The following is a 26953-nucleotide window of genomic DNA, read 5'->3' on the forward strand; positions in this document are numbered from 1 at the left end:
CCGAGGCGCTTTACGGCGACGGCGGCTGGGTGAGATCCTTGGCGGCGGTAGAGGCGGCCGCGGCGGCGAAGGAGGCGGCGGCGGTGGCTGAGGAAGAGGAGTGGCGGCAGCGGCGGCGGGGACCAGTGCCGGGTGAGCGGCGGGGAGGGGGCGGGGAGGTGCCGCGGGTGACAGGGCCGGCGGATGGGCCCGGGTGGACCGGGACGGTGGCCGGCTGAGCAGCTGGGCGGCGCTGACGAGCTGGGGGGGTCGGCGCGGAATTGGGGGGCAGCTTCGTGAGGGACGGTTTCTGCCTTTGTTCCCCCCTCCTCCGCCGCTCCCTGCCCGCTGCTCCCTCTGCTCCGCGCTCGTCGGTCGAGACTCATGGCCTCCTCTCTCGGTCTCTGTCGCTCCTAGGATGGCGGAGGTACCGCCTGGGCCTAGCAGCCTCCTCCCACCACCAGCACCTCCGGCCCCGGCGGCGGCCGAGCCCTGTTGCCCCTTCCCGGCGGGGGCTGCCCTCGCCTGCTGCAGCGAGGACGAGGAGGACGACGAGGAGCACGAAGGTGTTGGCGGCAGGAGCCGGGCGGGCGACGAGGCGACGGCGGCGGCCAAGAGGCATCCGTGCCTCCGCTGCCCGGAGCCGCCGCAGGAGCAGCAGCAGCTCAACGGATTGATCAGCCCCGAACTGCGACACCTCCGGGCGGCCGCTTCCCTCAAGAGCAAGGTCCTGAGTGCAACCGAGGTGGCCACGAGCACGGCCAACCCCGACGGGGGCCCCAAAGCGACTGCAACAAAGGGAGTCGGGGTTCACTCGGGCGAGAGACCCCTTCACTCCCTCCCCATTAATGCAAGAACTGCGCTCCCCAACCCGGCAGAGGTAGCCGCGGCGAGCGACCCCGCGGCGGCCCGCAATGGACTGGCTGAGGGCACGGAGGAGGAGGAAGACGAGCAGGTGCGGCTGCTGTCTTCGTCCCTGACCGCCGGTTGCAGTTTAAGAAGTCCCTCGGGCAGGGAGGTCGAGCCTGGGGAGGATCGGACGATACGATATGTCCGATACGAATCCGAGCTACAAATGCCCGATATCATGAGACTGATCACCAAAGATCTGTCCGAACCCTACTCCATTTATACGTATAGATATTTTATCCACAACTGGCCACAGCTGTGCTTCTTGGTAAGTGGATGGAATGAAAAGAGGGTGAGCCCAACCGAGATCCAGGCCACGCAGGGCAGGGAGCTTGAGGGCCGAGAATGTGGCAGTGGATGTATCCTTGTGCATTTCATAGTATCTCACATGATGTAAAGTGTGTGTACACATTCCTAGTTATTTAATGAAACTGTTCTGAAGGTAAGACTTCATGACCTGGGTTAACTTGATACTGATGAAAGTGCAGCAAGCCTTATGATGCATGTTTCACTGGGTTGGGGGGTGTCTTGTGTCCTGTTTACATTAACTTATGATCATGTTTAACCGTATCTAATTACCTTCCCTCATCCTCAAAGCACTTTGTAGTCATCTCATTTGAACATGGTTCTGTTCGGATACAGGCCTTATTAATCTCTCGATTAGTCATAATCAGGGAAGAGTGTATGCATAAACATGTTTTGGTGAACATGATTGTCAGTAAACTTTCTGTGGCTACATTGGAGAATTAAATCTTACAAGGGTGTTCAATATTTATGGAGATTGTTTCCTTTTACTTCAGCAGGACTATTAACAGTTGTGGCTAGCCTGTTTTTTACAGAAGGTGCCACTAACACTTCTGGTGACTTGAAAGACTCCTGAAACTTGAACAAAATATTCTTTGTGGAAACTTACCTGTGAATTTGTTACTAGTCTTTTTTTTCTTTTTTCTTTTTTTCTCCTTTTAAAGAAATTGGTTAAAGATATGTTTAAACACTGGTACTTGGCTTGTGTGCGGTATAGTTGACAAAAGTTTTTTATTTACATGTAAGCCAAAGAGACTTGACTATTGGATAAACTGAATAATTTTTTTCAACTTACATACTATTGGCAGTACCAGTAATTCCTTTATAGTAATATTAATCCAATTTCAGTCCATATGAAAACTTTAAATATTGACTGCAGATCAGTATGTTTTGTATCACTATACATAACATATTGTTTCCATTGAATTATATGAATGGTGACATGCTTTTAAGAAGTATTTTATGTGAAGATAAAAGCTACCATTATTTTTTGTTCTAACATTTGCTTGGTTGTACTTAATAGTTGGTGCAATATGTTTTGACAGTACTTTGAAAATCTTTGATTTTATAGCTTGATGGTAATCTGAAAATATAATCTGGGTATTGTAGATAATAGTTGTTTTGTTATTTTCTGTGTTAACTTTGTGTTCAATTTAATACATTTGCTTAAGCTGTAGGTAGTATTTTGTAGAAAACGGCTCTTTTAGGCTTGTTAGCATTGTATTAAAGTTCTAAGACATGTCTATGTCAGTGAATATGGGAAGATAACTTACAGCACATTAAAAATGTCTTGTTGGATGCTATTGTATTTGCTAAATATTTAGAGTAATTCAATTTTAAGTTAACCCACAGAAGTAGATATTTGAGTTACATTTTAAATCAAAATGGATGTTTTTCATCAATTCCAAAAAGTGGATGCGTATATGTAATATTTAGTCAACTTTTGAGTCCTGACACTATCTAGGCCTCTCAACTTGGCTGCCATTTTAGACTCAGGTAAATTTGATATTAGTAAATTTTAGTCTTGATTTTATATAGACCCCTTTTAATTCACCAGCTAATTTGTACTTTAGCCTTTAATAGCCAGTTTAATATTAAATTCTGAATACTTGGAAGTTGAGATGCACAAGTGGTTGTCCTGTAAGATTTACTAGTGCAAGCATGAATCTGGAGGTATTGAACAATAAAACAGTAAACAATAGAGGCTCTCTTAGAACTGGAATTTATGTTGGCATGCTTTTAAATTTGAATTTCCCGTAAGAACTGCTTTTTAAAAAAATACAAGTGTTTATTTTAAATCATATCTGAAAGAATCCTGGAGAGAGTGAGAATTGTTGCCCAACTTTTTTTTTTTTTCCTTTTCATGAAAAAAATAAAGGTAAGAGTGACTTAAAATGTTTAATTCTCCAGATATTTAGTATCAGAAAGGTAAAGGTAGAACCCAGGTCTCCTGGCCTCATTATGGTAATAAATAAGAACCTGGAAAAATGGTATACCCTTGACTGTTTTATACAATTCATTATGTCACAAAGTTGTCTTCATTAAGGAACAGTTGTTCTTAAAAACATTGTTCTCAAAAGATTAGAAACCTCCAAATGTTCATGATTTCCTGTAATGGGTCAAATGGAATATATAGGGTTGAACGATACAGAATTGCCAGTACTTGATTGACTAACAAGGATGACAAATTTATTATAATTTTTTCTGATGTAACAGATGCAAAAATACAAGACAGTACAAATGTGAGGCAGTCAGTTACTGTGTATTTTATCCATTTATTCATGGTGTTGTGGTTGTTGGTGCCTTTTAGAAGTTCTTAAATTCACTACTAACAGTGTAATATAGTACTTCCGTTTATTTGTTCTAAATTTAACTTTCTGGCTTCCTTCAGTTTTCTATTTGTAGTGTTCTGGAATTTTGGAATCTCTGTTTCACACAATTTTTATTTTTTCATAATTTTATCGATTGACAAACTTTTGTCCTTAGTAGTTAAGTCTTAATCTTGTCAGTGATTTTTGAATTTCAGTACTTGAAAAAACAGTTAATAGCATGAGTTTTAAAAGTATGTGCAGAAACTTTTTATTTGGAAAAATCAAAAAGCAATTTAGTGGTTGTTGTAAATGCATATTTATCAGCAGTTTATCATGAAAGAATGCAGTATCTGTCTTTATTAGCAACATTTTACTAATAGTGTATATTGGGCTTTTATTTTTAGATAAAGTGTACAACTTGATTTTTGCTTCTCCAGATTCTTAATTGGGAAAATATTCAATCCGGTCTAAGAATGAAATAATATATTATTTTGTTTGCTTTTTACTTTCTTGATCAAAGGATGAAGATATGTTTGAAATTCTTGTCCAGTATGAAAATATTGTTTAATCGTATTGTAGTCAGTGGTTTTCATTTTTTCTTGATTGAATAGCTTTAATATCTGTAAGACGTTGTTGTCCTTTATTTTTGTGTCAGAGGTTAATATATAATATAGACTTCCATTTCACAGGTGCTTAGTTATGAGATCAGGTCACAATTTTTTTCTGGCCCTTTTCAAGTACCATTTGATTTAATGAGTTTACATGTGTATGTTTGTGTTTTAAGTGAGTTATTTTCAAATCAGAAAATGCTGTCAGGAGGACTGGGGCTATAGCTCAGTGGTAGCATTCTAGGTTCAATCTCCAGCACCAAAAAGAAAAGAAAAAAAATGCTGTCAGTGTCTGGGGATGTAGCTCAGTGGTAGAGGGCATTTAAAATAGGGACCCTGAGTTCAGTCCCTAGCACCAAAAAGAAAAAAAAGTCAGAGTTGTTTGATCAAACAACTTTTCTGTGTATTTCAAGTCTTAATGCAGAAAGAACTTTTAATTTTCAGAAGAATTAAAGCACATTCATTTATTGTAAATGAAAAAAATGGAAATAATTTTAGAGGTTTAGTGACCCAATATAATTTTGGACTGTGTGATAAAACAGAAATGAACTAGTGTGGATTGTTGAATTTAATATTCCTTCAAAGGAATTTTTCTGACCTAGTTTTAGGTTTGTGTGAAATGGATTAGAATTATCTTGCCTAAAAAGATTTTTCCACAATTTATTAAAAAAAAAAAAAGAGTAAGCCTTAATCAATTTATAGAGTCACAGACTAAAAAAAATGTTACAACAAATCAAGTTAAAATATGTCTTAGGTAGAAACTGAACTTTGTTTATTAACTTTTTAACCCAACCTATTTTTGTTGTTGAAATTGTTTCTTATTCAAAGATAATTTACAGAAAAAGAAGTACTGCTTGCTGACACATTATTAAGCAATTGGAGATATTACCCTATTTATCAGAATATAGTATTAGAACTTTTTTGTATCATTTTTGGAATTAAAAAAAATATTTACTGTGATGACATTGGAAATGTTAATAAAAATGGGGAATTATTAGCATTTATTTAACATGTAGCCTTTAACACTTTGGGAAGCTGACAAAATAGAAAGCCCTGTAAATCGTATTAATATAAAGCTCTGATTTTGAGCTATAGAGAGCTTTATGACAATGACCCATAGTCAGGAGTATCCTAAAAATGAGACCATCACATACTTAGTCTTTGGAGTACTTGAATAACAGAATCTCTTGAATCTAAGCAATATCTTACAAATAATAATCCTTTTCCTAAAAATTTATGTATTTTTTCTTTTGATGAAAATCTATCATTCAGGTATAAATATCATGTAATATTTTTCATTAAAACTTTATTATAAAAACATAATATTCTGCTGATGGGAAAATTGTATAATGTTTCATCATATTCTAATGAATGGATTTTTTCCTTCAAAAAATTTTGCTCACCTATTCCCCCTTCCCAAAACTTAAGTAGGTCTTTATTGTACATAATTGTAATTTTAAGTATGTCATGTATAATCTTACAAAGTACTTGATTGTTTACCTTGTGAAAAATCTTTTTCTTCTAGGCTTTAATAAGCATGAGAAATTCATGTTCTAAAAAATATTGAGAGATTTTTAAAAATTGGAACCTTTGAAGGAGTTCTGGGATTCAGATTTCTGAAACTTTTGTGATTGCTGTCATTATCTCTTCCTCATTCAAAAATGCTGAACAATGGTTGGTTGCTGTTTTCCCTGGGTAAATATGCAGTACCTCATGGCAATGTATTCTTCATAACTGTTTGTTTATTTTTAAGGCCATGGTAGGGGAGGAGTGTGTAGGTGCCATCGTTTGCAAGTTGGATATGCACAAAAAGATGTTCCGCAGAGGTTATATAGCCATGTTAGCTGTGGATTCCAAATACAGGAGAAATGGCATTGGTAAGAAAAATATTATTTCACTAAAAGAATGACTAAGTTATTTTCATTTTTTTGTGTTTTAAAACAAAAGACTTAAATATAAATACAGAAATGAACTTGAAGATAAAGGAATAAAATTAAAGTTGTTTTTATTTTAAAGTAATATATTCAGAAAGACCTTAAAGTGAATTTCATGTTAATGGTTTTAGAGATTTTTTTTTTCTTTTAGGAGTGGTATTTGGGATTGAACCCAGTGGTGCTGTATTATTGAACTACATTTCCAGCCCTTTTTATTTTATTTTTTAAATTTCGAGACAGGTTCTTACTAAGTTGCTCAGGTCAACCTTGAACTTGCAATCTTCCTGCCTCAGCCTCCCTAATAACTGGGATTACAGATGTACACCACTGTACCAGGCTAGAGATTATTTTTTTAACAAGAAGAATGTGATCACTTTTCATCTTCAAACCTTTTTTCTTTCTGATATCATTCAAAATGCTTTGTATTATATTAAGTACAAGAAGTCTACAGTTTTTAATAGCATTATGAGGGCACTTGATCCTAGCCCTCAAGAAGCTGTTCATCCATGGGTTAGGTGGATCTGAAGCAAACCCAAACTATGAAGTAATTATTACCATTACTTAGTGCTAGTTGTCAAACATATTTCAACTTCAGGGAGGCCCAGGAGAAGAGAATTGGTTATTTCTTACTAGTTCCAAATTCATGTCTTTGGTCAGGGGCGGGGGTGTCTACCTTTCCTAGCATGTTTCATTAATCTTATGCTCATGGTTTTTAATGGTGGTTAAAATCACCTGGGTGATTTAAAAGCAAATGTTTTGACCTTTTTCCCTGTGAATCTTGTTTATCCTGTCAGGTAGGACTGACGCTTCCCTCAGTGACTGAAGTAAGCCTACTTAAGAACCATGCTGGGCTAGTGGCACACTCTTGTAATCTCCATGTCTCTAGAGGCTGAGGCAATTTCAAGGCTAGCCTCAGAAACTTAGTGGGAACTGTCTCAAATAAGTAAATAAAGAAATAAATAGGTCTGGGGATGTAGCTCATTGGTAAACTGTCCCTGGATTCAGTCCACAGCACCAAAAAAAAAGAAAGAAAAAGAAATAGAAAAAAAAATGAAAAGAAAAACCACTGATCTAGTGTCTACTGACTTTTTTTCATGATGGAAGAGTAGAAGTTTAGGTAAGCAAGTATTTGTCTAAAGCTTGTCAAATTCTGGGGTGTACTTAAACAAGTGTTCATGAAATAATTTTTGATGTCTGAACCAGTACTTAATTATTAGCAGTTTTGTTACTTGCAGCTTTTTGAAACAGTAAATGAACATTTTTGTCTTAACATAAGACTGTTTCATATAGTATTTGATGTCATGAGAAATTATCATAAGTAGGTTTACTTAATGTTAGGGTATTTTGTTTTGTTTTGTTTTTGAGACAGTCTCACTATTAGGCCCAGGCTGGCCTTGAATTCCTGGGTTCAAATAATGTTGCTTCAACTTCCCAAGTAGCTGTGACTATAGGCATATGCCACCATGCTTGCCAATATGTTAGGTTTAACTGACTTTGTTTTTTTTAATAGTATTACAGCTTTCCACTAAGATTTTTAATTAATTGGACTTGTTTTGTAAACCAAGTTTAATTTTCAGGGGATTGAAAAGAGCTGATAGAACTCATGAAAAATGATAGGCAATTGTTTGTCTAGTTCACAGGACAGAAACCAGTTGCTTTAGGGTTACATCCTGGCCTTCAGAAATCATTGGCCCACGATATGCATGCATACTAGTGTGCATGATTTAAAAATTAAGTTGTTTTTAAACTGAAATTTGTCTTTTTTTCTTTAAAATTATTTGACAGTTTTTTTTTTTTTTTTTCTTTTAATGGGTCAGATATTTCTGAGCCAAAGTAGGATACTTTTGCTAGACGTTTATAGACACACCACTGACATAAATTGAGAATGCCAGACTTAGTTGCACCTAGGCTCACTATAAGATTTGTAGGAACTGAGTGTCTTAGCCTATTGTGGGCACAGCAGTTCCTGTGAAGCTGGCTTGTGCCTTTCTCCAGGGGTTTGGAAGTTCTTTCACAAGATCAACTCAGGTCATCTGATAAGTTCTGGCCAGCACATGGTGGTCGTGGGTTGCTCTGGCCATATCATATCTTGCCTTTTTCCTTTCCTCCTATGTTCAAACAATAAAACAAACTGCTGCTTGGGGCAAATGATTACATCTGAGAAAAAGGAGTATATCAGGAGATAGGTCTTTCAAGAGGAACCTTATATTGCAATGTGTAAGTTCTCTTTGGTTTCTCTCAGTTCATATCTAAATTTTTTTTCCCTCACTTATTTTGAGATGGTCAGTATGTCTATATTCACGGTACAGCCTAACATTGGACATATCTGTGCTTATTATGAATATCATAAGTTAGGTTCTTTAATAAACTAATTACATTTTTCCTTCATTAATACTCAGATCTGTATTCTAGGTACTAACTTGGTTAAGAAAGCTATATATGCCATGGTTGAAGGAGACTGTGATGAGGTAAGTTTTTCTTAATGTTTAATGCCTTTATTGTGGGCAGTATTGTACTGAGTATTCTATGAATATTCTATAATAATAGTAATAAATTTCATTGGAAACATAAAAATTTAGCTGATAGTGAGAATTCTATTTAAAAACATGAATTTTGACATAGAATCAATTTTAAGATAATGGAGCTTAAATTTCTTCAAAATGTAAAGGTGAAATCTTAGATATTTTTGGTAAATAACTGGCTTTTATAACTTGGTTATCAGTTAAGTCATTTTAGGTAGGTCTTACTACAAACCTAATTTTAATTTGACCTTAGTCTTTGTGTAACATCTTTTTCTTTTTCTTTTTAACCATGGGAAAACTGTCAGCCTATATGAAGGACATTTCATACTTGAAAAAAATCTCTAGGCATTAAGCATAAATGATAAGGCTATCAGGGATGACTTTTTAAATGTAAAACCTTCTGTATGTTAATGTAAGGGTATTTTCTCTTTTCAACCTGTTTGTAAGACCTGATGGCAGATATAATTTGTTTATATACTACAATATTGTGCTTTACATATGTACTCAGTTAATATCAGTGATGATTGGGATGTTAACATTTACTGTTGTTCAGTGTGGAAGGGAACAAGCTTAAACTAGAAAAGTACAGATGTCTTTACTATGACAGTGGTAACCAAGGAGGAACAAAGTTGTATTTCTCAAGACAGTTGTCTTTATTATTGGGGAACAAATGTACCTTAGAGAGCTCTCAAAGGACATGAAATTAGGTAATTTTTTTCAACAAATTGAACTTAATAATATTTTTGTGACCTTTTGAAAAAGCAGTTTTTTTAGGTATAAAATTTATACAGTTATTATATTAAGTATGTATTTTGTTTATGAAATCACTACTTCTGCCATCTTCACTCTCTTCAATTTTTTTTTTTTTTTTTGAACCCAGGGGTGTTTAACCACTGAACCAGCCCTTTTTATTTTTATTTTATTTTGAGACCAACCCTCACTAAGTTACTTGGGGCTTTACTAAGTTGTGGAGTCTGGCTTTGAACTTGTGCTCCTCCTGTCTCAGCCTCCCAAATCACTGGGATTACAGACATGTGCCACCATGTCCAGTGAAACTCTTTAAATTTTTTACCCTTTTCCACCTATAGCTAATAAGCATCCTCCCATTTTCTAAGCACACATTTATGCTAATACGTAACTTTTATACAAATGAAATCATTCTTGTGCAGTAATAATTGCTTTTATTTAACACTATATCAGTGTATTTTCATGTTAAAATAGAGATTTACTGCAGAGTATTTTCATGCGCCTGGTTCACATTGTCTATATTCTAATAGATCACACTAAATGATGATATATGTCCTATAGACATTTGGTAGCACGTGACGTCATTTTAGGATTTAAAGACATTTAATTTTACTCTTAATGGATAATTCTCAGTTGGTGGAGGAGCTCACATCATTTATGACAGCTTTCAATATCCAAAAGTCAGATGTCAGAAACCCATCATTTACAGTAACTAAATTTGCAGGAGGTAATTGAGCTGGATGAATTCATGAATATAGGTCTCTATGTTTGAACCATTGCCATACTAGCTTAGCTCATCAAGAAGAGAAGTCAGGCATTACAAAAGTTGCTTAACAGTTTGGAGAAATCTTTGGGTTTGATAGACTTTGTTTTGATCTGCTACTGAGTAGAGTCATTTCTGGTGGGGGAAGTTAGAGGCAGGAAGCATTTTGTTCCCATGGTCAAACCTTTTACGAATGACCCTAATCACAACCTGTGAGGGAGGCTTTACCTTAACCAATCACATTTATAAACATATAGTATTGGCTTTTCTCTGAAAGTTCTAAGGTACGATACAGAAATTTTGTTGATAACGTTTTAGCTTCAAGGTTAAATCCTAAAATTAGTGATATACTTTAGGATAGAAACAGTCTTTTCATTGTCGGCCTGAAAATCTAATGCTAGTTCTTTTTTCTTCCTTTTAAAGCAATGAGTATTACTTATTGTTATCTTATTGTTACTTATTGATCATGGAGATGACTGCTCCGTGAACTTTTTTATCTTATTCTTCCAACTTGAATGTCTCTGCTTGTGGATTAGAGAACCTTTCCTTGATTTTTTTTAAATTGCTTCTCTGTTTTCTACATTGCTCATATGAATTTATTGTATGAAGGGACAGAGCTCTTGTTTGTGCTTCATAAGGCTTTCACTCCCCCTTTCATTTAGTTTTAAACCAGTACAGCAACAAACACTTTTATTTTCATTTTTTTATTAAAATCTTTTTTATTTTTACAGACTGCACTTTGATTCATTGTACACAAATGGCATACAACTTTTCATTTCTATGATTGTACATAATGTAGAGTCCCAGCATTCATGTAATCATGCATATACATAGGGTAATACTGTCTGTTTCATTCTACTATCTTTCTGTCCCCCACCCGCTCCCACCCCATTTTCCTCTACACCATCCAAAGTTCCTTTATTCTTCTCTCCCCCCCGCCAGCCCCCTCATTATATATTGTCATGCACTTATCAGAGAAAACATTTGGCCTTTGGTTTTTTGGGCTTGGCCTATTTCACTTAGCATGGTATTTTCCAACTTCATCCATTTACCAGCAAATGCCATAATTTTATTCTTTATGGCTGAGTAATATTCCATTGTGTATATAGACCACAGTTTCTTTATCCATTCATCAATTGAAGAGCATCTAGGTTGGTCCACAATCTAGCTATTGTGAATTGAGTTGCTGCGTACATTGATGTGGCTGCATCACTGTAGTTTGCTGATTTTAAGTCCTTTGTGTATAAACCGAGGTGGGATACCTGGGTCAAATGGTGGGTCCATTCCAAGTTTTATGAGGAATCTCCATACTGCTTTCCAGAGTGACTGCACCAATTTACAACTCCACCAGCAATGTATGAGTGTACCTTTTTCCCCACATCCATGCCAACACTTATTATTGCTTGTGTTCTTGGTAATAGTCATTCTAATTGGAGTAGGATGAAATCTTAGGGTGGTTTTTATTTACATTTCTCTAATTACTAGGGATGATGAATACTTCTTCATATATTTGTTGACCACCTGTATATTTTCTTCTGTGAAGTGTCTGCCCAGTTCCTTAACCCCTTTATTGATTGGGTTCTTTGTATTTTTGGTGTAAAGTTTTTTAAGTTCTTTATAAACTTTGGAGATAAGTGCTTTGTCTGAAGTGTGTGTGGAAAAGATTTTCTCCACTCTGTAGGCTCTTTTTTCACATTATTGATTGTTTCCTGTGTTGAGAAGAAACTTTTTAGTTTGAATCTATCCCATTTATTGATTCTTGCTTTGATTTCTTGTGCTATGGGGGTCTGGTCCTAAGCCAAGGTGATGGAGATTCAGGTCTACTTTTTCTTCTATTTCATGAAGGGTCTTGGGCCTAATTCCCAGATCTGTGATCCGTTTTGAGTACAGTTTAAGGTCTGGTATTGTGATACCTCCTGCATCACTCTTCCTGCCCAGGATTGCTTGGCTATTCTGGGTCTTTTGTTCTTTTAGATGAATTTCATGATTGCTCTTTCTGTTTCTATGAGAAATGTCACGGGGATTTTAATTGGAATTGTGTTAAATCTGTATAGCACTTTTGGAAGTATGGCCATTTTGATAATATTAATTCTGCTTATCCAAGAACATGGGAGATCTTCCCATCTTTTAAGGTCTTTAATTTCTTTCTTTAATGTTCTGTAGTTTTCATTTTAGAGATCTTTCACCTCTTTGGTTAGATTGATTCCCAATTATTTTATTAATTTATGTTTTTTTGAGGCTATTGTGAACAGAGTTGTTTTCTTCATTTCACCTTCTGATGTTTCATCGCTTGTGTTTAAAAATACTTTAGATTTATGCGTGTTGGTTTTATATCCTGCTATTTTGCTGAATTCATTTATGAGGTCTAGAAGTTTTCTGGTGGAGTTTTTTGCATCCTCTAATATAGAATCATGTCATCAGCAAATAATGACAGCTTGAGTTCATCTTTTCCTGGTTGTATCCCTTTAATTTCTTTAGTCCGTCTAATTGGTCTGGCTAGTATTTCAAGGATGATGTTGAATAGAAGTGGTGAAAGAGGACATCCCTGTCTTGTTGCAGTTTTTAAAGGGAATGCTTTCAGTTTTTCTCCATTGAGAATGATGCTGGCCGTGGGCTTAGCACACATAGCCTTTACAATGTTGAGGTATGTTCCTACTATCCCTTCTTTTTCACTTTTAATTTTTGATAGTAGTGTGTGTGTTGCTTCTGTTTCCTTATGATTTTATCCCATTTGGTTTGGTTTCTGCCCCTTCACTGTCCTGAAAGTGCTTTCTCATCGATGTATTTGCTAGATCTAGTAGCTTGTTTTTTCTGCTTATTAAAATACTTCTCAGTCTTTAAGACCCATTTTAATACCAACCTAGTTCCTTCTGAACAGATCAGTTGCATCTTCTGTGTTTCTCTTGACTCTTTTCTTGTTAATACTTTCTGTACTTATATTCACTTTCAGTGTCTGTGTCTTAACCACTGAGGCACAGAGATGCCTTACTGTCTCATTGCTGTATTCTTAGTACTTAGGTTGGCATTTGTGATACAGTAAAATAGTTCATAAATATTTGTTGAGTAATTAGCTCTGTGTTTCTAGCATAGTGTTTGTACCTGTTTTAAGGAGCACTTTTGAGTTTTGACTTATATGAATTGTTAACTTGTATTTTTTTTAACTTTACAGAGGCTTTCTAAGGACAGAAATTGCCTTATTTTTTTTACACAGTACCTAATATATAAAACGCAAAAGGATTCTGCAGAGTCAACCACATTGTTAAAATATGTTTGGGTTAAAAAAAATTTAAATGATCTGGGTGCAGTGGTGCATGCCTTTTAATCACAGTGACTCAGGAGGCTAAGGTGGAGGATTGCAAGTTTGAAGCCAGCCTCAGCAACTTAGACCCTCAGCAACTTAGCAAGATCCTGTCTCAGAATAAAATGTAAAAGGGGTTGGGGGTGCAGCTTAGTGGTAAAGCGCCCGTGTTCAATCCCTAGTGCCAAAAAAAAAAAAAAAAAAAAAAGTGAAATTGCCCTTTGTATATAATTGCTTTGAAGAAAAATTTGAAATTATTTTATTATTATATTCTCTTTAATATAGTGACCAACTATAAACATTAAACATGTACTTTTACTTTCATTAAATTAGGCCAAGCTTGCTTTCTTTTAAAGGGTCAAGAAATGACAACATATCTGAAAACCCTTATCTGAAAGACATTTGTTTGTGTTATGTTGCCTGGGACCCAAACCAGGGCCTTGAGTATGCTAAGCTACTTAGTTACACTTCCAACCCTGTGGGTTTAAAATTATTTCTTTTTCTCTCTCTTTTCCCTCTTTCTTTTTTTTCTTTCTGTTTTGGAGATAGAACCCAGGGCTTCCTGCATGATTTAAGCATGCATGTAGTTCTGCCACTGAGCAGCAGCCACAGCTCCTAAATTACATTTTCTATTACTTTGCTATTTCTAAAATTCTTACAAAAAGATCTTTTGACTCTGTGGATCTATTAACAGATAAATGCACATCCTATCAATTTATATTTTCTGTTTACTGAATATGTGACTTTGATGTTCATATTGTTCTTGATTGCTATTAGCCATTTTAACTTCAGAATAAAAAAGCCAGTTAGTAAATAGAGTTGAAATGTAGATCATATGTTTGCCCAAATAATAATTTTATATTTTTCTGGCTTAGTAGATATTTTCATTTTGCCTTTCTGTGATTTTGCCAATTTTTTATATCAAAATTAGACATGTTAAAACAGCATAGCTATTTTTCACTTTCTTTACATTTGGCACCGACAAAAAAAATTAAAGCATCATAAAAAAGAAATAAGTGGATTTGTTGCTTCATGACTAAAAAGTGTATTACACATATGCTGATCTTTAGCTTGAATTTGGTTGCACCCCCATGCTCTGGCGGCTAAGACAAGTATCTCAGGTTTGTGTTTCACATTAAAGGAAAGGGTAAGATAAATGCAGATTAAAGTAAAATCTGTAAACCTTATTATAGTATATCTGCATGGTAACGACTTTTTTGTACTTTTTTTCTGAAATAAATTAGTATATGTACATGTAATTCATTTAGTTAACAGGGCTTTACTGTTTAAACTGTAGCTTTCTTTCATCTCTGAAAATTTCAGGTTTTTTTTTTTTTTTTTTTTAGATTCAAGGTATGAGTATTAATATCCAGAATGAACTGTGATCATAATACAATGGAATTTCTTAATGGAACTTAAGTGTGTAGTATATAATCTTAAAACATTTTTAGTGGAAAATCATGTCATTTTTTCCTTCTGTACTAGGGGTTAAACCTGAGGCCTTGTACATTTCTTCCGTTGAGAAACCATAATAAACATTACAGAAAACTCCAAAAATATAAAAAGTCTACTGCTTACCTTTTTGGCATATACATTTTTTTTTTTATTGCCATTTCTTAAAATGAATGTGTTTAGTTTGAATAGGTAGTTTCTCTCTTGTGTAAATAGTACCTCTGTGACTTATTGCATATTGTTTACAATTTAAACCCAGGACTTCCCCTAATGCTTCTTATTTCTAGCAATATACAAGTAATACACATGACATTTTGGTTCTAAATGTGTAATACTTTACTGTATTTTGTACTGTTAAAAGAATAAAATAGATCATATAGGCAATAATGACTACACTAGATTATTAGGAACCGAGGAGGAGGTCCAAGTTATTTTAGGGTTAAAATAGGTACATATAAGGGTAGGAAGATCCAATCATTCATTTTTTTTTCACTCTGATAATATAAATGATGACTTCTTAGTACTTGAATTATATGTTTATCATTACACTTTTAATTTGTTTAATAATCATGTTTAATATTTTTTATTTCACTAGAAATGTATTTTTGGCTATGTTATACAGGCTGCTAGGTAAATAATACAATAAAATGGGGTTATTAAAATGTAAGGATTTAGTTGGACGCGGTGGTGCATGCCTTAATCCCAGCTGCTTGGGAGACTGAAGCAGGAGGATCCCAATTCAAAGCCTGTCTCAGCAAAAGGGAAGCACTAGGCAACTCATTGAGACCCTGTCTCTAAATAAAATACAAAACAGGACTGGAGTGTGGCTCAGTGGTTGAGTGCCCCTGAGTTCAATCTCTGGTACCATCTCTGCGCCACCCCCCCCCCACAAAAAAAAAATAGTAAGGATTTGGCATAAGTAGTTTGGCCTAATTAAAGAAATGGCCACTTAGCAGTTGTGTGATTTTAAGTGAATCATTTAACTTTTTCTACTGTCACTTTATGTAATATGATGTTAATTCTGTTTAGTAGGATGTTGTTAAGAGTAATAATTAGTTGTTGATTCAACAGATGCTAGTGGAAGGCCTGCTAGTTGCCATACAGTATGCCAATTGACTTGCCTGCTCTCTAGAACCTTCCAACCTAGAATATTAAAAATGCTGTCTAAACTGTAGTGATTTGACTTGCCCTGTTAATGGTTTGTTACTGAGAGAATCAGTGGAACATCCTAGTAATTCCTTTTCTCTGTTAAATAGGATTCAACTTTGTCTTGTTTCTTTAGGACCAAAAATCCTCAATTATCTCTTACTTTCCTATGTAATATTTCCATGTCGAAGAGTAAAAGAGAAGCTTTTAGTGAATTTCCAGTAAACCTGGATTTTCTTTTAATATAAGAATTTAAGTGATTAAGTATTTAAAAATAGCTATTTTTCCTAGCATTTTCTGTTGTGTCAAATAATATATGATATCTTTATTTAGAAAATGTGAGTGTGCCAAGAGAATCTTTACATTTTAATTAGAGTAGCCTTTTAAGTAATTTTTTTTCTGTGTAATCGGGCTTTATTTTATTTATCTGATGATTAAGATGATGATAAACCAGAATTCAACTCTTAACCGCACTTCAGTTGTGTTTGTGTAAGCTATTGTGAGCCTTAGATGTGTTCTGAATATTTTTAGATTAAGGTGGACTTCAGTCCCCTTCATCTAGTCCTGTGTAGGTTTGATCTCCCTTTTGCTGCTTTATTTTACTCTGGGAAACAATTGGAGAAAGTAAGGAAGAGTGATTACTACTGAGCTCTGGTTCAGTATTTGGAATCTGGTTGGTCCTTGCTCTACTGGTTGCCTTAAGTTTCATTCATCTTTAAAATAGAGATAGCTGTATTTTCTTCATAGGGTTTTAGTAAAAATAAATGACATAATTCATCACAAGTAGTACAGTTCCAATAAATATTAGTGTTTTGTTTTGTTTCGTTTTGTTTTATGGTGCTGGGGATTGAACCCAGGGCCCTGTGCATGCAAGGCAAGCACTCTACCAATTGAGCTATATCCCCAGCCCTAGTTATTTATTTTTTTTAATTGTCACTTTTCTTTTTATTTTTGTGAAATGAATTACAAGTTTTACATTATTACAGCTTTACTGTTTCTCGTATTACATGGCCTTGATTTAACATTTTAGCTGTAATTAGGTGCTGACCTAATATCAGAAGTCCAGGAATTACCCAACAGAATTGTTCAAAACTGAAAACTTGTATTAATCAGACTGGAATGTTCCAAATTTTAGTATAGCATACATTACTAGAAATTGAATTGTGTATTTTGTTTTTTTGAAGAGCAGATAGAAATTGAATTTTAATTCTTTAATTTATTTGCTGTACAACTTCTATTTAAAATCTTTCTAGGAAAATTTTTACTTGATCCTGAACTGTCAACTGTCAGTTACTTGATATTTAGATCTTTTAAAGGTTTGGATTTAGCATGCTATTTGCTTTTATGGGCTGATTGCATTGATAATTGCTCTCAGATGATGCTTTTTCTTTATATTTTCTGATCATTTAAAAGCATGGCAATACTTTTTTGTAATATTTATGAAATGTGTATCATACAATGAAAGATTCCAAGGACATATTTTATTAACAAACATTTAAGAGATTTCAGTGTGGTAGACAGTGTTACATGCAGAGGAAACAGGTGTGAAGGAGGTACATGTTGGTCCCTGCTCATTAGGCTCACTAGCTAGGAAAGGTGACACTAGGTGCATTGACTGTTTCATAGGAGCCAGTGCAGTAGTTGTGGGGTAGTATAAAAGGAAATGGATATTCCATCTAATCTGAAAAGGAAGGCTAAGGCCCAAAACAGTGAAGGTAGAATATTCTTTCATGGTGGGTTCCAGAGACTGAAAGTTTAGTGCTAAACATGAAAAGCAAGAGGAGAGAAACTTAAAGGAAAGATGGATATGTAGAGGCTATTTCTTTTCTTTTCTTTTTTCTTTTTTTTTTTGTACCAGGGATTGAACTCCGGGGTTCTCAACCACTGAGCCACATCCCCAGCCCTAGTTTGTATTTTATTTAGAGACAGGGTCTCACTGAGTTGCTTAATGCCTCACTTTTGCCGAGGCTTGTTTTCAACTTGCAATCCTTCTACCTCAGCCTCCCAAGCCTTTGGGATTACAGTTCTGCACCACTGCGCCCGGGTAGAGGGCATGTATGTATGTGTGTGTGTGTGTGTGTATTTTTTTTATTCATATGTATTTTTAGTTGTAGATATACACAATACCTTTATTTTATTTTTATGTGGTGCTGAGGACTGAACCCAGGGCCTCAGGCATGCTAAATGAGCATAGAGGCCATACTTTAATGTTCTTAAGTCTCTTTAGATTATTTTTAGATTATGGACTTTATCTTGAGGACAAAAGAGTCAATAAATTAGTCTAAGTAGGGAATTAAGAACATCACTGCTTGTAGACAGTAGAGACTTCTTGAGTTAGGGAACTCTTAAAATTACAGTGAGAGTTGATGAGAGTGGTATCAATGGGAATGGAAAGAAGAAAACCAATCTGAGAATAGTTTTTGAGGGAATTGACAGTACTCACTCTTTGGATGTTTGTAGGTGGGTGGAGAGTAAAGTTTCAAAGATGATCCTGGGTTTCAGGCTTGAGGCTGGTGTGGTGTGATGGAGATCTTTTTACAAGATATAGAATTATAGAGAAAGATCAGACCATCAGTTCAATTTTGGATATGATAAGTTGAGGGGTACTGTCTTTTCTGTATTTACATCTGTTTAAATCCTTGCCTTGATAACTTGAGATAGAACAGGAATAGCTTCATATGCTTTACTTGGGCCTTTGTTTTATTATACTTTGCCATTTTCCCTTCCCCTCTCTAAATACCTAAGTGTTATGATACCCTAATAATAACTATGGCTCACTGTATTGATAATTCTTCAGTGAGATAGGTGAGAATAAATAGAAAAGGCAAATAGAAGTATATATATATATATATATATATATATATATATATATATATATAAAACTATATCTATTTTAACCTACCCTAAAGTTTGAGTATCACTGATCTGAGTTAGCAGACTTTCTCTGCAAAAGGCCAGATACTAAATATTTTAGGTTTTGTGGACTATAACTTTGTATGGCAACTGCTCATCCCTGACCTGTGTCAAGAAAACAGCCATAGGCTTGTAAACAAATGGGTGTGGCTATGTTCCAGTAAAACTTTATTTACAAAAACACTCAGCAGGCACATTTTGCTCAAGGTCTGTAGTTTGCAGACTCTGGTAATTGATAACAATTACTCTAGTAATTGTTATCAGTATGAATGATGACATATAATGAAAATACAGGAACAAGAGGTCAAACTGGATAGTTTCAAATAACTGGTTTACTTTTGAAACCATCGTTGATTTTTTTTTTTCCCCCTTGATCTTTTGTCACCTTTATTTTTCTCTATGGGGGAATAATTCATCTTTGTTTTAGTTTAAGACATGTATTCTCATTTTTAAAAATTTCAAACATCACAAAAATCAGAACTGAAAATAAGCCCCCAGGATCCATCCTCTCCTTGACTCAAAGATAATTACTGTTACATTCTGATGACTTTTTTTGTGTGTCATTAATACTGTTTTCACCATTGGTTTTTAAACAAATCCACATTGTATGTTTTTCTTAAATATTTAATCTGATAATATCCTTTAAGTTTCCGAATTATGAAATTTTAACTTAGTTTTCTCTCATTTCTTTGAAGGTTGTTTTGGAAACAGAAATAACAAATAAGTCTGCTTTGAAACTTTATGAAAATCTTGGTTTTGTTCGAGATAAGAGGCTGTTCAGATACTATTTAAATGGAGTTGATGCACTGCGACTTAAACTGTGGCTGCGTTGAGAAATTGACATCAAGGAACAACTTCCAACCACACAGAATCGACCTTTGCATGCAATGCAATTTGTACAGAATTGCTTTGCAGGTGGATTTAGAAATTTCCATGCAGCTCTTACTTGTCAGTGTCTCATTGAGTGTCGCACAATATTTGTTGCACTTTGGCATGGCGCATTTGTTCTGAATTAAAAGAGATTGTTTTAAACTTCAAGAGTTCTTTTGGTACCAACAAGATGTGCCAGTTGATAGCCAAGATTTGTTCATTTACAGAGTCTGCTGACAATGTTATTTACATAGTGATCATTTTATCACAAAACCAGTAAATGGAACATGATTTTTGTTCCTTAAAAAAGCCAATGTAGATTGTAAAAGTCTCTAAGTATACTAACATTTCACACAAAACCTGCCATAGTTTTTTGAAGGGGGTGAGGGAAAAGCTTCAATTTTAGGTTTTATTTTTTCAATATTAAATTTTCCATTCTTAAATATTGGTACCTCAGTGATTAGTGAATGAAAAAAAAATGTATGGTGGGGTATTGTTTTATAATAAGTAAAGATAATTAAATTGCGTCTGCCAGTGCCTGTGTAGATAAGTGTATTTGTCTTCATCTCTAGTTTTTGAATGCATGCTGTCTTTTCCTTTTCTTTAAGACCTTTACAAGAAACTTTTGTTTTTATTTAAATTCTAAATTTGATAATAAATTATTTCAGATTTTTATAATTTGGATACTTTTTCCAGGTGAGTGACAGAGTGGTTTACTTTGGAAGTCCCTTCTTTCTTTACTGTAAGAAGTTGAATCTATTTGGAAAACCTTAGAGGAATGACTCAAAAGGGATGAGAAATGTTGAGAGAGCAGGGAATTGCTGGGTTTTGGATGCACTTTTTTTTTCTTTTTTTTTTGAGAGGGAATTTTTGGAAAAGAATAGAAAATTAATGTAAATTGGTGTGATTTTATTTAATCAAAATTATTGCTAAGCTGTGAAGAACAGCTTTTACAAAGTAGCTGGAATTTTTTTTTCCCACTTAATTTGGATTCACATTGCTTTCGTTTTCTTAAAATACTTCACTTTTGGTTCTTCATCTTGGAAATAAATTTCAAGGTGCATTGTATCCATTTTAAGCTGCTTTTATTTTCTTTTCACTTGTCTGAGCAGATTCTTGGGGGCGCTTTGCTTTGTTCCTCCAGAAACACACAAAAGGGAGAAATGAAAATCTTTTTTTAATGAGTTCTTTGGGTTTTCTGAACAGCTACCATGTTTATTAATTACATTGTATTTTGACTAATCAGTGCAATGTAACGCATTTTAAAGTTAATTGCTTTCAATTGAGTCAGTAAATCTGTGATGGATAATTTATTTAACTGGAAAACCTAGGTACCCATAAGAAAAAAAAGATTCATTCTCTGTGAAAACTCTTGTAGGAATCTATGTTGTCATTTTCATTTGGATATACTTCTGCACTAGGATTTGGTTTGAATATTTTATGACTATAATTACTGTATTTTAAAACCCTACCTCCATTAACAGTTGGTAAAGGCCCCTTTTCAGGAAAGTTTGTTGCTTTTTTTTTTTTTTTTTTAATTTTTTTTTTTAAAGGAAAGCTGCTCTTTGCTCAGTATAGTGTTTTGAAAGTGAACATGGTAAGAAGGACTTTTAAATAAAGATACACAATTTATATTTGATGAAAACTAAAATTCCTGCTGGTGGGATCATTTATAATTCCTTATTTTTAAGAAAACATTTCCATTTTATATTGTCTTTAAAAGTTTAGTGGGCAGAATCCTGGTTCTATTAAAAAATATCACGACCACAGGACTCAGCTTTTCAGCTGCCATTTTGATCTGTTTTTGATCAAACTTCATTTGGGCTATAGCATTTAGAAGAATGCCAGTCATATTGATGCTTCTGTTATTTTAATTTGAAGGAAACTAGCTGAAACAGTGTTACATGTGTCATCATCAAGTTATATTTCACACCTTTATATTTGGTTCATAGGTAATGATTATTGATGAATGTACATTTGATTGACTCAAATAATGGGGACAGTTGTAAAGTAGATACATGCTAGATTATCAGTTCAACCATTTTTTATGTTTTTGCCAGAATGTCAAGGAAGCTCTAACTACTGACCCTTAACCCCAGAATTGCTGAATTAACTAAATTGATTGCCTGGGCATTTGTAAACATGACCTTAACTGTGTGACTAAAAAGTCAAATGGATGCCATATTGTTCAGCTGGTATATGTTTGATATCAGTGTACCTTATGTCTTTAGCGGGGGCAAAAATTGTTTACCTAAAATTTTAATCTGTAGCCTGATAACCTACCACCAAAATTAAGTCTCTCTTCCAGTTGAAATAGCATCAAACATTAACTTACTTTGATATCAGACTTAAACATTTTTCTTATATCAGCTTGAAACAGTTCCGTTTATAATTGATAGAGTGGGTTCACTTGGCTAAAACTGAGCAAAATTGGTGCAACTTTCTTTTAATGGGGTGCTGCCTCTTTAAGACTGACTGTACTTTATCCACTGACACTGGTTTGGCAGTTGGTACTGCTGAACATTTTTATACATGCTACCATGAAGCTATATATGTTAGTGTTGGAGAAGCTAACGGGTATACTATCATTTTTGGTGTGTGGGCTGACTATAATTTCCCTACCTTGGGATGAAGCTACTTACTCTAGAGAAGTCCACAGATCAGAAACCAGACAGTAATTTTTGAAGTTGAAACCAGCAAAATAAGAAAAAGTACTATTAAAAAATTGGTTTTAATATTTTCTGCCTCTCTTCTCCAAATTACCCTCCCCCCTTGCTCGACAAATCTATGTAAAGGAGTTTGTTTGTCACATTTCAACTTTACCTTGCCCTGTGTTATGATGTTGGCTGACATGTATAAGACTGGATGTGTATATTTATTATGGTGTCTAAAAATCATGAAATTCATCACTTTGAAGGAGCATAGATAAAATCAAACTGGTCGTGCTTCAGTTATTTTTCAGTGCACCATGACATCATTAAAATGAGTGCTATAATGTTACAGGGCTTTCAGGTTTGTAAAAACATAACCATAAATTATATTGACGTCAGATATGAGTTGAGTATCTATAAAATATCACGTGTATCTCAAAATATTGGACTGCTGTTTGATGACTGGATATTGCTGCATAATTTTCTCTTACTGTCCCATATTCTTTTGGAGAGAGAGATTTAATGGGATTTGAAATGTGCAAGCTGTCTAAATAAGATGCAGTCAAATAAAGTATGGTTAAGTTGTGTTTGCATTTTTCTTTAAGATACAGCTGTGTGCATTTTGTGATTGGGGTTTTTGTTTTTTGTTTTTGTTTTTTTTTTTGCTTTTACTCAGAGAAACAAGAAGAAACAATCTATTCTGTTCCCCACTTCTGCCTCCCATCCAAGAGTTGTTTGGAAGCAGTAATAAACAGTTGTCATTGTTCTACTTTTTGTTCTGACAAAGTAAATTTGAAAATAACATGAACTTGATTTTTCTAAAAGTACTCAGTCAACTCATATGTCAGATATCAGTACACATGAGAGTTTTTGCATGCATTAACTGAAAGTTATTGTATTCCATAGCAGTTTATTTCTGAGAGTTTTTATTTCAGTTTACTATTTTTTGTTTGTATAGTGCCTCCTTGCGTTAGTAATATTTTTCACTTTTGCTAAGACACAAAGGTAAAGTAGAGCACTATTTTAATACAGTACTGAGGTAGAAAAGGGCTTTTTGCCCCATTCTAGTAAGAAACAAATTAGTAGTTATGCATGCTTTCATAATTTCAAGATTTTTGAATACTGATAGGATGAGATAATCTGTTTTAATCATATGATTGCTACATTTTTATTATGCATGACAAATATTCATTTGTTCTTTATGGTGATGTGAAAATACCTGATTGAGTTCATGATTAACTTGGGTCTTATGTGGAACTCAAAATACTTTATAGATATTTAGTCAACACCAAACAATTGATGCAGTTGGTTTATACCTTGAACTCAGATTAGTATTAACCTGTAGGCAGAGTTATAGTGATGCTCAATAAACACCTTTTAAAAATAGGAGTTAAAAAATTCTCATGAGTATAAAAAAAAGCTGCACTTTTTTCAGATCAGTGCTCTGATGATGGAAATGCTCTTTGCACTCTCCAGTATGGTAGCCACTAGTCACACATAGCTACTGAGCCCTCAGGTGTGACTAGTGTGAATGAAGAACTGAATTTTTAATTTTATTAATTGAAATTAGTCACATGTGGCCACTGGCGACTGTATTGGGCAGCACAGCTTTAGATAATGTGTAAGCAGTAATAACAGGAAAGCATATTTTATACTTTCTAATTCATTAAAATATGAAATAAAAAGATCAGAAATTGCCTCTGAGCAAAAGAACACCCTGCCCACAAGGTGGTGTAGCTTTCTGAGAAAAGCAGCTCTTTCAGTTTTGTTTGTAGAACTTTGAGCTGAGAAGATACACAGATTCAAGTGTGAAAAATTGGTTTCTGATAGACTCTTACACTTTTAGCCTTAAATCATGATGTATAGTTAGGCCTGAAAGTTTCTCATTTTAGATGAATTTAAAATCATTTCATTCCTAAATGAAATCAATCTTTATAATTTGCCAGTGGTCTACTTGAGGCCTGGAGGTGTGTGATATTTACACTTTTAAATTCTGGAAAATCACTCATGGTGATGAGGCCAAAGACTGTTTTTGTTTCTGAGCGAAACAGATTAAGCAAAGTATTACCCTAACCCTAGCTGGTCATCTGGTAAGCTGCAGTTAGTCAAAAGGCAGGAGTAAGGGTGGTAAATACCTGGCCAAAGTGTGCCTGGCTTAGCACAGCTTGTTAGGAGATCAAAACCCCTGTTGATAGCAACTCGGTGTTTAATCTTCAAATGAAAAAGGCTAGAAATAAAGACTATGGAAGTGCCAAAACAATCTAATAATTTATTCAATGCAGGGGTTATTAATAATGAGTTTTCAATCTAATTATGTAAGGTTTTTATAATACTAAAAAATAAACTTTAGTTATTATTTTCATGAATACCTCTTTGCTGTATGAATATATATCAATTTTCTAACACCTCAATTTTCTGAGAATCTGTATGTACATTGTGGTAAATAACTTAACCATGTGGGTTTAGACCTGGCTTTTAAAGACGTTGTATAAAGACATTTGTTACTGGATTTGTTACTTAGTGAATTGATTTGAAATTTCTTACAAACCTTTGTAGACTTTTCTAGTTCCCTTTACATGTAGGGTTTTTTAGTAAACATTTATTTAGTGAGATTTGTATTTCAGAAAGTGTACCCTCATTTGTTCATTTACAACTGCAAAGTTTGTATGTCTCGTTTTCCTTTCATGCCAAAAAAAACTCACTCTTTTTAAAAGCCAGCAGGTTTCATGAACTGAAAAACGTGTTTTGCCCCTTAAATAGGCGTTCTTAAGTTTTATTTTGTGGGTTTAAATATTTTAGAGTTAAAGCCAGTAGTAATCATTTTGAGAATGCATGTATTTTTTTTTTTAATCTTTAGAAATCCACTAATTCCATTTTAAAATGTATAGATGCCTTTAAGGAACTGCTGCATTAAAATGCACAGATGCATGAAACTTCTTAAAAATTAATATAATTGCTAAATTGGTTTATTTATATTTGTGACTCAATGCCCTAATATATGTAGGGCACTTATCACTGTCGTCTTTAGGGCCAGATTTCCCATGATTGTACATGGCTGTTTATCATGTAGGGGGCCAAACCTACTGCCTTAAAGCTAAACCTGCTGCCTTTAAACTCGGATACCTGCTTTCCTCCCAATTGTGGCTGTAAACTGTGACTGCACAGTCAGGTAGCGTTATACTTAATTTTATTGTGAATTCAAATAAAATTTGTAAGTCCATCAAGTATTGACTTAACTAGGTAAATGTAAAGTGATTTCAAATCTGTTTTTGGCCAAGTCTATTTAATAGCTTTAATTTGGAAATGAAGTACATCAATATGGATGTGAGCATTGTTTTGAGTTCTTATGAGATAATTATTTCTGCACATTAGGAACCAATAGTGAACATTCAAAATGTTTATTTTCATCCTGATGATGCTAGGCAAGTTTCTTAACCTGTCTGAGCATTTAGTGGTTACTACCTGATACACTTATTGTGAAGAGTAAATAAGATTAATTTATGTAACTCACCTGAACAGTGTCTAGTAGCCTAGTATGAAGTAAATAATAAATTTTAGCTATTATAAATATATATATATATATATATATATAGTAACATAATTTTGTATTTTTCCCGGGGACAGTACCAGGGATTGAACCCAAGGGCACTCAATCCCTGAGCCACATCCCTAGCCCCAGTTTTTATTTTGAAACAGGGTCTTGCTAAGATCCTGAGGCTAGCTATGAACTTGTATCCTCCCACCTCAACCTCCTGAGCCACTGGGATTGCAGGTGTGCACCATCAAGCTTGACATAATTTTGTATTTTGCTATCCAGTTTTATTGTACCATTTTTTTGTGGCACCATTTAAATAGTAAAATTGATTTAAATATTTTATTAGATCGTATGAACATAACCCAAACTGTAGCAAATGAAGAGAAAAAAGCTTTTTGCATTTCTCTCATAGAGAATATTGAAATAGGTCAACAAGTATAATGAACTATCTATATACTTATCAACTAGGCCCAACACCATGGTCAGTCTACTCCTACCTCATATTGTTTCAAAACAAATTTCAGAGATTATATCTTATCCACAAATATTTTGGTATTTATCTCAAATGGTAAAATTTCATTTTTAGAAGCAAAACCTCAGTATTTCTATCCCACACACTAATCCTTAATCATATAACCAAGTTTCTAGGAACTTATTTTTAATAGCAGCATGGGAATACATAAGAAGTAGAAATATACAGAAGGTTGCTCTCAAAGATGAAAGATGCACTTCAAGGATAGTAGATACCTAAGTACATGTTTGGAGGTACAAATATTAAGCAATAAGTGGAAAAGTGGAGGTCAGATTTCATATCCCAAGTACCTAATGTTTTCCAGTGGACATCAGAAGATAAATGTATTTATTGAGAGAAAAATAGTGTTGATAAATAGGGTGAAATTGCCAAGTGACTAATGACTTTTAGGGTTAGGGTTTTGAAATATAATCAGCTAGATATATTTTAAAAACCTGGGCAAGCAGGAGAGAGAAACAGGTGGTAATATTTGCACCAGA

The 26953-nt window shown here is 34.7% G+C and overlaps 1 protein-coding gene across 1 annotated transcript; it reads left to right on the forward strand.

Annotated features, from left to right (window-relative positions):
• Naa30 (N-alpha-acetyltransferase 30, NatC catalytic subunit) lies at positions 1–23011 on the forward strand. Its single transcript, XM_047540425.1, has 5 exons — positions 1–132; positions 397–1156; positions 5865–5988; positions 8458–8513; positions 19582–23011. Exons 2-5 carry the CDS (start codon positions 398–400, stop codon positions 19717–19719), a joined length of 1077 nt encoding a protein of 358 aa, XP_047396381.1. The 5' UTR covers positions 1–132; position 397; the 3' UTR covers positions 19720–23011.
• The last annotated feature ends 3942 nt before the right edge of the window (positions 23012–26953 follow it).

The sequence above is a fragment of the Sciurus carolinensis genome, chromosome 2 (genome assembly GCF_902686445.1).
Source record: "Sciurus carolinensis chromosome 2, mSciCar1.2, whole genome shotgun sequence".
Lineage (NCBI taxonomy): Eukaryota > Metazoa > Chordata > Mammalia > Rodentia > Sciuridae > Sciurus > Sciurus carolinensis.

Bases quoted from the DNA above. Each gene is read 5' to 3' on its own strand.
- Naa30 (XM_047540425.1), top strand. From the start codon at position 398: ATGGCGGAGGTACCGCCTGGGCCTAGCAGCCTCCTCCCACCACCAGCA. The intron at 1,157-5,864 runs GTAAGTGGATGG...TTTATTTTTAAG, and splicing joins GGCCACAGCTGTGCTTCTTG to GCCATGGTAGGGGAGGAGTG. The intron at 8,514-19,581 runs GTAAGTTTTTCT...ATTTCTTTGAAG, and splicing joins TTGAAGGAGACTGTGATGAG to GTTGTTTTGGAAACAGAAAT.